At 44.6% G+C, this 14730-nt stretch overlaps 1 protein-coding gene across 1 annotated transcript; it reads left to right on the top strand.

Annotated features, from left to right (window-relative positions):
• Positions 1-429: 429 nt before the first annotated feature.
• Positions 430-10706, top strand: mxi1.L (MAX interactor 1, dimerization protein L homeolog). Its single transcript, NM_001095701.1, is given in 6 exon segments — positions 430-652; positions 6369-6477; positions 6634-6663; positions 7508-7622; positions 7761-7923; positions 8584-10706. Coding segments are annotated over 6 exon segments (717 nt in total). The 5' UTR covers positions 430-501; the 3' UTR covers positions 8733-10706.
• Positions 10707-14730: the final 4024 nt, after the last annotated feature.

Below are 14730 nucleotides of genomic sequence, written 5' to 3'. Positions count from 1 at the left end.
CCTGGAACTATAGCAGGGTGACACCCCAATGTTTCTATATATCTGTAACCTTGTTATGAGCTAAGGGGGCCCAGTCTGAAGGTCAGTTAGGGGGAGATTTGGGGTGAGTGTTTATTTGTACCCTGGTACCCCTGGAACTATAGCAGGGTGACACCCCAATATTTCTATATATGTAATGTTTGGGGCCCAGGCTGAAGGTCAGTTGGAGATGTTGTTAAACTACAAGTACCAGGATGCTGCAGCAGGTGGGAGTTTCCATTGTGAGTCTCTGGGAGTTACTGTCTCTTTAAAAGGTAGGACGTGTAACTTCCCCTTTAATCTCATTAGCAGATAAATGGGGAGTTGAGGGGGGGTGAGTTTGTGCTGTGGGGGCTGCAGGGGGAGGACAAGTCACAGGACAGACAAGATCAGACTCTCGGGGGCTCCAGTCGCACAAACTCCTCTCAGTGTCGGTATTAGAGTCAGTGGAGCTGGTGGATATTGTGAGTCCTGGGGGGGGTGATGGAGCTGCAGGAGATGATGGAGGGGTGTCAGGAGCCCCCAGTGACGGAGCTGTTGGACTCGGGGGACATGGGGGGGCTGATGACGTTTCTGGATCATGTGCAGATGTTGTTGGAGGCGGCGGGACATCTGGAGAGACTGGAGAGGAAAAGTAAGTGGGGGGGGCAAAGACTTGGGGCACATGGGCCCCCACATCTCTCTGGGGGGTCAGTGACTGGGGGGGGTGTAACAAAGAGAATCACTGGCACCAAGTTGCCTCCCCTCAATGTCAGACAATGAGAGAAACTGGGGGACAATGAGAAGAGATTGTGGGGGGGGCAGTTGGGGGACAATAAGGGAACATTGGGGGGGGAGTTTGTCAGTTTTCTGCCACTTTATGTATCACCCCCCCCCCCTTATTTGTCTCCCAAGTCTCTGGTGTCGGATCATTTGGCTCAGGAATTGTCTCCGACACCCCTGGGAATCAGGAGCTTTTGTCGTTAGAGTGTCAGTTCTTGGGCCCAGTCCCTGTGCAGATTCCCAGGGGCCAGAGGGGGGGTTAATTATTAATGACACAGTCGTTGGTTTGTGGAATTAGTGAATTTGGGGCTCGAGGGTCACTAGTGAAAGTGTCGGTGTCGCACGTGGGGGGAAATTGGGAGTTGGTTTGAGGGTTAATTGTGTCCTGGGGGGGGATTTAATGTCATTATTTCTCATGTCCCAGTGACCCCCCCTCATCTCATGTAGCGTCAGTGGGACAATAAGGGTTAAATTGAGTTTCCTCATCACAATCTTAGTAGCCGGGGGGGGGTATAATTGTGTCGCAGACTCACGCCCCCTGTGAATAAAACTGGGGGGTCTTTAGTCAGTGGGACTGGGGGGGGACACATCACAGTTTGTGGGACACAGAATTTTCTATTTGTACCCCCCCCCCCAGCTTCCAGTAACTGAACTCTCTGCTGGTCCCTGTAGGTGGGTGTGGGGGAGACATGTACTAAGAAGATTTAAAGAAATCGTTTATTTTAAGGATAAATTGGCTTCTCCTCCCTAATGAGCCAAGTCTCGTGGCTACTAATCCCCATAATCCGGCCACTTATCCTACAAACCCACCTGACTCCCCAGCAGCACAAAGGTCCATTTCTTATGTCCTTCTAGAAAGCGCCGGTGCATGAGGGAGGCTTGTACCACAGAGCTTGCAATCTGAAAATTCTACAATCAGAACAACTAAAAGTTTCCAGAATCCCTTTATTATATCCCACCCCTTTACTGTGAGTGGGGCTTCACGATTGGCTTTTTCCTTAAAGGAACAGTTCAGTGTAAAAATAAACACTTGGTAAATAAATAGGCTGTGCAAAATAAATAATGTAACTAATATAGTTAGTTAGTCAAACATGTAATCTATAAAGGCTGGAGTGAGTGGATGTGTAACATAATAGCCAGAACACTACTTCCTGCTTTTCAGCTCTCTAACTCTGAGTTAGTCAGTGACTATAAGGGGGGCCACATGGGACATAACTGTTCAGTGAGTTTGTAATTGATCCTCAGCATTCAGCTCAGATTCAAAAGCAACAGTTATGACCAATGTGGCCTCCCCTCAAGCCTCTGATTGGTTACTGCCTGGTAACCAATCAGTGGAAAGCAAGAGAGCTGAAAAGCAGGAAGTAGTGTTCTGGCTATTATGTTACACATCCACTCACTCCAGCCTTTATACATTACATTTTTGCCTAACTAACTATATTAGATACATTTTTTATTTTGCACAGATTAGCTATTTACCCAGTTTTTATTTTTATACTGAGCTGTTCCTTTAAAAGGAGAGGTTCACATTTAGTGGGTTATACAATTCTAAGCAACTTTTCTATTCATCTTCATTATTTATTTATTTGTTATAGTTTTTGAATTATTTGCCTTTTTCTTCTGACTCTTTCCAGCTTTCAAATGGGGGTCACTGACCCCATCTAAAAAAACAAATGCTCTGTAAGGCTACAAATGTATTGTTATTGTTACTTTTTATTCCTCATCTTTCTATTCAGGCCTCTCCTATTCATATTCCAGTCTCTTATTCAAATCAATGCATGGTTGCTAGGGGAATTTGGACCCTAGCAACCAGACAGCTGAAATTACAAACTGGAGAGCTGCTGCATAAAATAAGTCAAAAACCACAAAAAATGAAAAATGAAAATCAATTGCAAATTGTCTCAGAATATCCCTTAAATGATTATTTCATGAAGAAAACACTATATAATGCTCAGATTACATTCCAAAAAACAAATATATCTGTTTAATTATGAACAGTTCATTTAAAGGGGAACAAAAGGGGTCAGGATTGTGTGTGTCCGTCTGATAACAAATAGGGGGTTACAGGGGATTATTCCCTTCAGCCACTTGTTCCCATAGCCTGACACAGAATGTGCTGCTGTGCCTTTAGGAGGGTGCGGGGAGTTGTAGTTCAGCCCAACAGCATCTTCCCTCCACGTATCCCATGTTGCCCCAGTGACCAGGGTTGGGCAGAACCAGAGTTATTGTAGTTTTATTCTAATGATGGAATTAACCTCAGCCAAGCCAACAAGATCACTACATCCCTCCTGACACTTTATTACTAACTGCCGTGTGTATTGTGGTGGATACACAACTTTGTGGCCACGCCCCCACACAACACAACACTAAGCAGTACATGACACTTACATCTGCAATTGTGCCAAATAATGTGACAGTCTCATGAGCAGAAAACAGGGGAGCAATGGGGGGATCATGAAGCAAAGGCTGAATAACACAACCGGGAGCTTTGTCACTGCACAAATGGATTCAGAGTATTAACCCCAGACAGTGTTTGCCTATGGGGCTGTTCAACTACAACACTCAGCAAGAGATTGTAAGAGTTAAAGGATGAAGTGCAGAAAGAGAATAATCCCACGGCAGATGCAGAAAGTTGCAGGTTGTAGTTCAGACACGTCGGGACTCAGAGGCTTCAACTGCAGCAAATAGGGATTTGCTTTCTACTCCCATTGCATTCTGGGTATTGTAGTTTCACATGAACCTTGGCTTTGGGCAATTGCTAAATAAAAACTACATTACCCAACATGCACTAGGGGGAAAACATTGTCTGGTTTCCAAAGTACAAACCAAGAAACAGCCCAAATGTAATTTGTATCTCGGCTACTTTGTACTTTGTAAAGCCGCCTGAGCTTGAAATTAGTAGCCCAATATTGTAGAAAAAAAGCCAAAGTGGCAACTACACTGCCAGTGACACAGAATTGGGGTCAGGGAGCTGTGACGGTGGGTCGGTACTCAGCCCACAAGCAGAATGATGAGACATGGGCGTGGCTGTGCTGAGTAGAACTTGATCCAAGTGGCGGAGACGTTGGGCAGGGTCACATGATGAGGAAGTTGCCGGGATACACGCACACACATGCTTTCCACATGGATACAGTCTCCTTTCTGCTATTGGCTGCTCTGCCAGGGGGTGGAGTTGTCTGGCGCTCACATCACCAATCAGCTTGGAGCTTTCTCTCTCATGTCACTTGTTGCTGAGGTTCCATGGCTGGGGGCGTGGCTACAAACTGGTGATGTCATCTGCACATTAACCCTTGCTGGCCTGTATCTGTGTGTGGGGGGCTGAGCTTTGTATAGTCCCCGCCCCCCGCTGATCACTCTTAATAATAATAATGGAAATAATAAGACTATTCTATAAATTCCCAAGATTGAACTCCCACAATCCCCCGGGGCAAATAGTCCAGACTGTGGCCCTATAGTAGTAGTTCAGCTGCAACAGCCAAAGGAACGGTGGGAGTTGCAGTTGGGCTGAATGTTCTGCATCTTCTCTGCACTGCTGGTTCTGACTCTTGAAACAATGTAGCACAAGTCAGTTCTTCTCCAGCTGTGTCTGTTGCTGTTGGTTACAGTCATTACAGAGCAGGGGAAAATACTACATTTCCCAGCAGCACTTGCAGCTCAGAAGTCCTTCCCTTTCTCTCTGCAGTGAGATGTAACAAAGTGAGAGTCGCTGGAGCCTGAGAAGCGAATGTGACCCCCGACAGAAAATTCCCCTTTTATTTCTCAATGTATAAAAATAGGGGTGTGGAAGCACTCTAAAGGCTAAGTAATAGTATATTTAAGTATAAAGGAAGTGCTAGTTTTAATGCACATTCCCTGGGCCCCTGTCTCAAAAGTAAGTTTACAAAACAGGGGTTTTTAGTTACAAAGTTATGATCATAAAGTTGAAAAGCCACCATACCACGTCAAGGTAAACACCCCCCCCCTTTTATTTCTCTATTGAATCTTATTTCAGCCTGATGGGGGCCCCGGGGCCTGCGCAGCTGCAGAGTAGGGTCCCCTCGGCTTATTTTGCCTTTAAACCCTGGGGTTTCATTACTCAGCACCCCCAGACTTTACATTTATTTTCTTTTATGAAACAAAAGAGATTTGGGGATATTTTTGTTCCTGGAGGAGGGGAGATATTTTTGGGAGACGGGAGGGGACCCGGTGTAAGATGGAGCCAATGATAAATATTTAGCGATTGCTGGAGGTCGGCGACTACCTGGAGAGAACTGGACTCCCCTGTGTCTCCTGCACTAATGGCAACTCCTCCTTGTCTGTAAATCTGTTCCTATAGACACTCATGGGAATTAACCAGGCGAGTGCCAGAGGAGCAAAATGTGCTGGGAATGGAAATATATGATAAAATGCTGCGTTTACATTGCTAATTAGTATCACTGGGGTAACAATGGCTTCTATACAAGAGACAGACTGGGGCACAATTGGGCCCTTTCACTAATGTGCCCAGAGCATGGCCCGAGCCTGACACTTATAGACTGAGGGAAAGTGACTCATTCATTTACATCCCTCATTTATGTCTTTAATTCCTCATGAATGATGATGAGGGGCAGAAATGTCCAGCATGGGTCGGGGGGCTTCACCCCAGGCAGAAAGTATGAGGTTGGTTTTTATTTGTATTTATACATATGGGAGGAGGGAGCTGCCATATTGATTCCCTTAGACAGTACAGTATGAGGGTATAGCTTATTGTGTGCCCAGAACATTCCTTCTCTGTATGTTTGTATTTATACATATGGGAGGAGGAGGTGCCATATTGATTCCCTTAGACAGTACAGTATGAGGGTATAGCTTATTGTGTGCCCAGAACATTCCTTCTCTGTATATTTGTATTTATACATATGGGAGGAGGAGGTGCCATATTGATTCCCTTAGACAGTACAGTATGAGGGTATAACTTATTGTGTGCCCAGAACATTCCTTCTCTGTATATTTGTATTTATACATATGGGAGGAGGGAGGTGCCATATTGATTCCCTTAGACAGTACAGTATGAGGGTATAGCTTATTGTGTGCCCAGAACATTCCTTCTCTGTATATTTGTATTTATACATATGGGAGGAGGAGGTGCCATATTGATTCCCTTAGACAGTACAGTATGAGGGTATAGCTTATTGTGTGCCCAGAACATTCCTTCTCTGTATATTTGTATTTATACATATGGGAGGAGGAGGTGCCATATTGATTCCCTTAGACAGTACAGTATGAGGGTATAACTTATTGTGTGCCCAGAACATTCCTTCTCTGTATATTTGTATTTATACATATGGGAGGAGGGAGGTGCCATATTGATTCCCTTAGACAGTACAGTATGAGGGTATAGCTTATTGTGTGCCCAGAACATTCCTTCTCTGTATATTTGTATTTATACATATGGGAGGAGGAGGTGCCATATTGATTCCCTTAGACAGTACAGTATGAGGGTATAGCTTATTGTGTGCCCAGAACATTCCTTCTCTGTATATTTGTATATATACATATGGGAGGAGGGAGCTGCCATGTTGGTTGCTCAGTGTGGCCCCTGGTGTATCTCACACGTGTGTTTGTACTTACAGAGTGTGAACACGGTTACGCTTCGACATTCCCTTCAGAGAGTTCCGACCCAATGAGATTAAAGCAGAAGAGGATAAAGTCAAAGAGATGCAGTGGCCTCGGCATTAGCAGGTAAGTGGCATTAACCCCAATAGGGAGTGACCTACTCTGAGTTGATTTGATTTTGGGTTGGACGTTGTAGTAAGTTCTGACCCAATAGAACAAAGATATAAAGTGTCTGTGAGTCGTTTGTTTCCTGCAAGTGACACTTCTCTCTCGTCATTTCAGATCAACCCACAATGAACTGGAGAAGAACCGGTAAGTACCTTTGGGTTCTGCCTCTGAGATCTGGAGCAGGCGGGGGAGGAGCCTCATGTACTTACTAAGCAGACATGGGCGGCTGTCAGTTCTACTACTTGAACCCCTTGAAAGGTCCCAGATCTGAGGGGGGCTCAGTCTAAAGGTCAGAGTGAGATTTGGGGACATTCCAGTTCTGGGCCCGATATTTTTTCCAGTGTTTTTATATAGTGAATAAAGTACCCCCTATTGTAAATTATAAGGATATTATAAGTCACAGAGGAGTTTCATAACCATATGTTTTTATACAGGTCATGGAACTCCGAGGTAACTTCTAATACCCTTATCATTTGATCCTTATCATTGAACCCTCCACACAGTTCTCTCCCTCCGTATTTTGCCTCTAGAGCTGACAATTAAATTCTCTCCCCTCTTATTTTGCCTCTAGAGCTGACAATTAAATTCTCTCCCCTCTTATCTTGCCTCTTGAGCTGACAATTCAATACTCTCCCTTCTTATTTTGTCTCTAGAGCTGACAATTGATTTCCCTCCCTCCTTATTTTGCCTCTAGAGCTGACAATTGAATTGAAAGTAGAGAAATGTGCAGAGGAGTTGGGCATCTTTTAACCCTCTGCTGCCTGGTCAGGGCAGCTCTGCTAGAAGCAAATTGAACTCTGGGCCTTTTAATGCCCTTTAACTCTTTCATGGCTGTAACCTTTCATTAGGGAATTGACTTCTATGATACTCAGAAAGCTCCCCCTCTAGGGGCCCCTACACTCCAGTATTGGGGGGGGGAGGCACCTAAATGAGCGGCAGAGTGAATATAGGGTTAAAATCTGATCCCATCCTATTCTACCCCCGACAGGAGAGCCAACCTGCGCCTGTGTTTGGAGAGGTTAAAAGACCTGATCCCCCTGGAGTCGGACAGCGCCCGGCACACAACTCTGGGGCTGCTGAACAAGGCAAAGCTTCACATTAAGGTACGGCCCGCGGCGCAGCTTAGTGAATATTGACCAACTCACACTGAAAGTCCCTGAGCCACAGAGCTCACAGTCTTATTCCTCTTGAGAATGAAGCTTGTCTGTGATTGGTTCACTAAATTCCCTTTGTCTTCACAGAAACTTGAGGAGAATTCCCGGCGTGGGCAGCACCAGCTGGAGGTTCTAGAGCGGGAGCAGAGGTTCCTGAAGAGACGACTGGAGCAGCTCCAGGGGGGCCCAGAATTGGAGCGAGTGCGCTCAGACAGTATTGGATCCACCGACAGATCCGACTCTGACAGAGGTAATGGGCTCACTCCTTGTGATGATTCCCCCAAATCCAAATTAAAGCTGCAGCTTCTGTAGGAAGTTCTGATTTGCCATTGGCTGATATGGGCCCAGAGCCAGGCTTATGTCAGCGCCATTATGACCTCACACTGTGCTGTATGATGTCGTATATTTAAAGGGGTTCTTCACCTTTGAGTTAACTGTTCGTATGATGTAGAGAGGGATATTCTGAGACAATTTGTAATTGGCTTTCATTTTTTATTATTTGTGTTTTTTGACTTATTTAGCTTTTTATTCAGCAGCTCTCCAGTTTGTGATATCGGCCATCTGGTTGCTAGGGTCCGAATTCCCCTAGCAACCATGCATTAATTTGAATAAGAGACTGGAATATGAATAGAAATAATAAAAAAATATGAGTAATAAAAAGTAACAATACATTTGTAGCCTTACAGATCATTTGTTTTTAGATGGGGTCAGTGACCCCCTATCTGAAAGCTGGAAAGCGTCAAGAGAAGAAGGCAAATAATTAAAAAAACGATAAAAATAAATAATGAAGACCAATGGAAAAGTTGCTTAGAATAGTCCATTCTATAACATAACAAAGGTGAAGCCGATCCACGTGTAGATACTGTATATTGTGTATGTTTCTAAGCCGCCATGTTGTTGTTCCCTGCAGAGGAGATTGAAGTGGACGTGGAGAGCACAGAGTTGTTGCAATTGGTCAGCGCCAGTATCAGTGATTTGGATGATCAGAGCAGCAGGCAGAGTTTGGCCAGTGACGAGGGCTACTCCAGCGCCAGCATCAAGTTGTCCTTCAGCTCGTAGAGTCCGACAACGGGGAGTCCAGTGTTGGGGGGCACTTACTGTCCGTGGATCACAGACCAACTGGGACCAACAGTTCTGACTCATGCACCCCCCCCACACCCAAGCACAGGCCGTTCACTGAGGGGTCCCAGTGTCAGGGGGTTCTGATGGGACCCAGACCAGGCCGGACTCACCTTGAAACTGTCAGTTTGTTCTGCTGCAAATCACTGACCCGCCCACTGGTCTCAATGTGAAGAGTCTGGTTCTGCCTGTCGACCACCAGCACTGATCCCCACTCACACTAGCACTGATCCCCACTCACACTCCAGCACTAATTCACACTCACACTCCAGCACTGATCCCCACTCAGCAGACCCAGCCCACAAGTGGCAGATAAACCAAGATGGACTCCTCCGTGGACCAATCACAAACCTCTCTTGGACTGTGTCTTTAGAAATAGATCTGCTGGTAAAAAAGTGGTTCCCTGAGATCCGATTGGTTCCTGTTGAACATGGAGGGACAACTCCCATCATCCCACACACTCGCCGGATGGACTTCCAGAACACGGGGGGACCTGGCGCGACTATTTCCGGGTCTCCCTGTATCGCTCCCTTAAATTATTTTTGCAGATAACAGAGAATATTTTTAAAGTGAGAAGAATAATATATTACTAGTGACATCATGGTGACATCACAGTGACAATTGGTGCCTTTAATTCTCGTTTTCTTTCTCCTTTTGTATTTCTTTTTAATTTATTGTTATATTATGTGTGTGATACAATGTTTCTCCCTTCCCAGAAGCCCCTGTCATTGTCCTGTTGGATGTGGGCGGGGCATCTTGGGACACAAAGCCCTAGAATATGAAAGGGAACATTTAGTTGCTATGGCGACTCCCCCCGCCCCTGATTAGGTGTAGTATGTGGGTCACACCCGCAGGTGTATATACCCGTCTTCTAGACAAGGAAATGTTCAACTTTGTAAGTTGTCACATGATGGTGCAAGCTCCGCCTCCTACAGTACGAGGGCGTTTTTAAATGACACGCCCCCAGCTTGTACCGCTAGAGCTCAGCCACCCAATAGCCTTTCTGTGCCAAGATGATGCCGGTTGCATGTGACTCCGCCCAGGAACTGTGATTTTTGGTTATTTCAATTGTCCTTCTGATTCCCCATTAACCCTTTATCAGTCCTCTCAGTCTCCTACTGTGTGGGAATCAAACCGAGGGGCAATTAGAGCTCCTGCCCCTTTAATTAACCACATCCAATCAGTGAAGCTCAGGGGGAGAGTTGGGCATCTCATGGCTAAAGGGAAGATCTATATATATATAATTGCCTCTCTGTATATGGCCAGTAATAGAGCACCCTCTAGTGGCCATGCCTGGATTCTACTATTCTGTTACTACCTAAGCTTATCTATATGGCAGCTCCTGCTCACATTGTAAAGAATGGGCCCCAGTCAGGTATATGCCATATTTATAGGGGCCCATGTACAACACTTTGTTAAAGGGCAAATCTACTAAAAGGGACATTCCACTTAAAATGTATTGCACAGGGGGCGAGTCTGGCTGTTAAGTATAAAGGGGAATTCTGCATAAACATTGTGTTATTGAATATTGACAGTGACTGTCTCCCACTGCACATTTACTGCCCGGCTGCTGCTGCAGGTCATTATCATTCTGCAATCTGTGTTTGGGTGGACTTCCCCTTTAATCTGTTACAAACCAGAAATGACACATCCCAGAATCCTCAGCTCCCCCTGGTAGAGCTGCTGAGATGGTATTTCCCCCTATGGATTCTGGGAAATGAAGTCTAAATAAAGCTGCAGGGCATCTCCGCACCGTAACCCAATCCACAGGCATTTATTGACTCCGCCTTTCCCAGACCCGCCCCATCCCCTTAATTATTACACTAAGAGTTAATTTAATTCACTATTATTATTCACTATTTTATTTGTTCCGTAGTTGTTGCTCTGATGCGAATAAAAATTATCCAGAAAAAATTAAGTCTCTCTCTGTACAGAAATTCATTAGATTCGGAATTTACCCATAATGCAATTCTTTTGCATTGGGAAGTTGTATCAGGAGTCAGAGGCAGCAGTGCAGAGAAAGGGACAGACACAATGACAGTTACACAGAACTATAAACCCAGTGAGAATGAGGAATGAATGGATATTGGGAAGTTGTATCAGGAGTCAGAGGCAGCAGTGCAGAGAAAGGGACAGACACAATGACAGTTACACAGAACTATAAACCCAGTGAGAATGAGGAATGAATGGATATTGGGAAGTTGTATCAGGAGTCAGAGGCAGCAGTGCAGAGAAGAGAAAGGGACAGACACAATGACAGTTACACAGAACTATAAACCCAGTGAGAATGAGGAATGAATGGATATTGGGAAGTTGTATCAGGAGTCAGAAGCAGCAGTGCAGAGAAAGGGACAGACACAATGACAGTTACACAGAACTATAAACCCAGTGAGAATGAGGAATGAATGGATATTGGGAAGTTGTATCAGGAGTCAGAGGCAGCAGTGCAGAGAAAGGGACAGACACAATGACAGTTACACAGAACTATAAACCCAGTGAGAATGAGGAATGAATGGATATTGGGAAGTTGTATCAGGAGTCAGAGGCAGCAGTGCAGAGAAGACACAATGACAGTTACACAGTGAAATTAATGGATATTAGGAAGTTACTTTTAGTGACTATATTAGGTTTTGGGTGTAGTTCCCCTTTAAACAGCAAATACGGATAAAAAGGGATTTCCAGTCGGCCCTCATGTCAGTGCAAACGTGTGGGGATGTCCAAGCTGTCCCGTAATTTAAGGTGGGTAATATAGATACTGTATATACTTTTTGTAAGAACTCAATGTTAAGTTTACTGTATAATGCAATACACAAGCATCAGTACGAAGCCCACAGTAACACAGTGAAGAATATTGATGCAATAAAACAAAGTATTATCATGGGAACAATAAAACTTAGAAGAATACGGTTATGTCTTTTAACCACGGGGCTTATCTGTGATACCACAGTCTGGAACAGTTTGCCGCCAACCACGGCCGAAGATGAAGCAAAAACGTGGTTTATAAAACTTTATAAAATATATATTGAAAAAAAAACCCAAGTGGCTGCCGTGCATTTCTGTTGAGGTTTAGCCAAGCTGAACCTTGGCCTGAAAGGGATTTGTTTTACTTTCATTGGCTAAATTGCTGGTCTCGACTAATCACCTAACAATGGATCTGTTTGATACTCCTTGGCCTTTGTGATTTGTGAATAACATGGCAACAGAGAGTCTGATTTCCTTAAAGGGATACTGTCATGGGAAATTTGTTTTTTCTCAAAACACATCAGTTAATAGAGCTGCTCCAGCAGAATTCTGCACTGAAATCCATTTCTCAAAAGAGCAAACAGATTTTTTTATATTCAATTTTGAAATCTGACATGGGGCTAGACATATTGTCAATTTCCCAGCTGCCCCCAGTCATGTGACTTGTGCTCTGATAAACTTCAATCATTCTTTACTGCAAGTTGTAATGACATCACCCCCTCCCTTCCCCCCCAGCAGCCAAACAACAGAACAATGGGAAGGTAACCAGATAGCAGCTCCCTAACACAAGATAACAGCTGCCTGGTAGATCTAAGAACAACACTCAATAGTAAAATCCAGGTCCCACTGAGACACATTCAGTTACATTGAGAAGGAAAAACAGCAGCCTGCCAGAAAGCATTTCTCTCCTAAAGTGCAGGCACAAGTCACATGACCAGGGGCAGCTGGGAAATTGACAATATGTCTAGCCCCATGTCAGATTTCAAAATTGAATATAAAAAAAACTGTTTGCTCTTTTGAGAAATGGATTTCAGTGCAGAATTCTGCTGAAAATTTTTTTTTTCCCATGACAGGACCCCTTTAAGCTGCAGCCCGTTTTAAATAGATGCGGATTGTTCCTACTACATCTAGTCTGTGTAACTGTTTTTCTTTATTATTCGCTGGATTTGGGCACAGGACTGGTAATACCAACTCCTGATTAATGTGAAAACTGGTTACGACCTTTGGTAGAAAACCTGGGACTGTTGAGAGGACGACTTTATCGTAATGAGTAACTAATTGTGGTTCTTTACCAGAGAGAACCGTCATTTCTGATCCCCTCTCAGCTGATGTTATGAGGAATACAACCTGGAGTGACAACAATCTAAGCTCACAAGAGACTCTGGTCTGTAAAGGTGGTCTTTGCAGTGTGACTGACCTGTGCGACTCATGTAAAAAGGTATAAAGTGGCGTCTTGTGCCCACTGAATAGTTGAGAGAACTGATGAGGCTGAAAACTGAGAGCTTGGACCATCTGTATGGAATTCTGTGAGTACCGGAGGTGTAATGTCCGTGCACAGTAAGGGGCCGATTCACTAAATTCGAGAGAAGGATTCAAAGTAAAAAAACTTCGAATTTCAAAGTATTTTTTGGGCTACTTCGACCATCGAATGGGCTACTTCGACCTTTGACTACGAATCGAAGGATTCAAACTAAAAATCGTTCGACTATTCGATAGTCGAAGTACTGTCTCTTTAAAAAAAAACTTCGACCCCCTAGTTCGCCATCTAAAAGCTACCGAAGTCAATGTTAGCCTATGGGGACCTTCCCCATAGGCTTTCCTAAGTTTTTTTTGATCAAAGGATATTCCTTCGATCGTTGGATTTAAATCCTTCGAATTGTTCGTTTCAAAGGATTTTATCGTTCGATCGAAGGAATAATCCTTCGATCGTAGAATTTGCGCTAAATCCTTCGACTTCGATATTCAAAGTCGAAGGATTTCAATTCCTAGTCGAATATCGAGGGTTAATTAACCCTCGATATTCGACCCTTAATGTTGTTAATGGTGTTTGGCTGAACACCAGACAAGAATTCTATACTATACCTTGTGGTTTGCTTTGGTGGTGAAAAGAACCTTTGCACTGCAGGGGCACGAAACCCTTCAGCTACAGCATCACTTTTTATTTTATTTTAATGATACAATTGGGCCTCCTGAACCAGAGCATCTATCTGAGCATGGCCAGGTTGTGAGAAGTTCCTATGGTAGAGGTAGTCGCCATGTTTTGGACTGAGACATGTAGACCAAGTCAGTGTAACGCAGTCTGGTCGGCCCCTATGTGATCTTGCCAATTATCCTCAGCAGAATCGCCAGTAGAGGGAATGCAGCCATTTTATTTAACCAGTGCATCTGTATACAGGACCGCCATCGGAAATCGCAGGGCCCCATATGATAAGATTTCCTGGCCCCCCTGGGCTACACCCACCGCAAGCCCCACCTACAGGTCCGCCCTCCCCACCACACAGTGAAAAAAAAAAAAAATATTGGTGGCTAGGGACCCACATGGTAATAAAAATATATTGGTGGTCAGGGCCCTCCATAAAAAAACATTTGTGGCCAGGGCCCCACCATTAAGAGATATTGGTGGCTAGGACCCCACATGATAAAATAAAATTGGTCAGCCCCCCCCCCCCACATTATAAGAAAATTGGTGGCCAGGGTCCCAACTTGTCAGCAGCTCTCAGAAAGATGGGGGGCTCGGCTAATCAAGTAAGTGTGGTGTGGCCGGGCCCCCCTTACCCTCGGGCCCCCTACAACTCTCCCCCCTGATGGCTGCCCTGTCTGTATAGCTAGACTGCTCCGCGTGCCTCCCTGTTTGTGGATATAAGTCATAGGGATGCACCGAATCCACTATTTTGGATTCGGCCGAACCCCCGAATCCTTCGCAAAGGATTCGGCCGAACCCCCGAATCCTTCGCAAAGGATTCGGCCGAATACCAAACCGAACCCTAATTTGCATATGCAAATTAGGGGTGGGAAGGGGAAATTTTTTTTACTTCCTTGTTTTGTGATAAAAAGTCACACGATTTCCCTCGCCACCCCTAATTTGCATATGGAAGTTACGTTGTATAGTCACATGTGGGACCTTGTATAAGGTCTGACTTCTAGTTCTGTCTCTATATAACTTAGTAGTTGTAGTAATCTGCCACTGATTCTCTGT

The sequence above is a fragment of the Xenopus laevis genome, chromosome 7L, assembly GCF_017654675.1.
Source record: "Xenopus laevis strain J_2021 chromosome 7L, Xenopus_laevis_v10.1, whole genome shotgun sequence".
Lineage (NCBI taxonomy): Eukaryota > Metazoa > Chordata > Amphibia > Anura > Pipidae > Xenopus > Xenopus laevis.
Note: the sequence above shows the minus strand (reverse complement) of the source record. Positions and strands in the feature narration are given on the sequence as shown.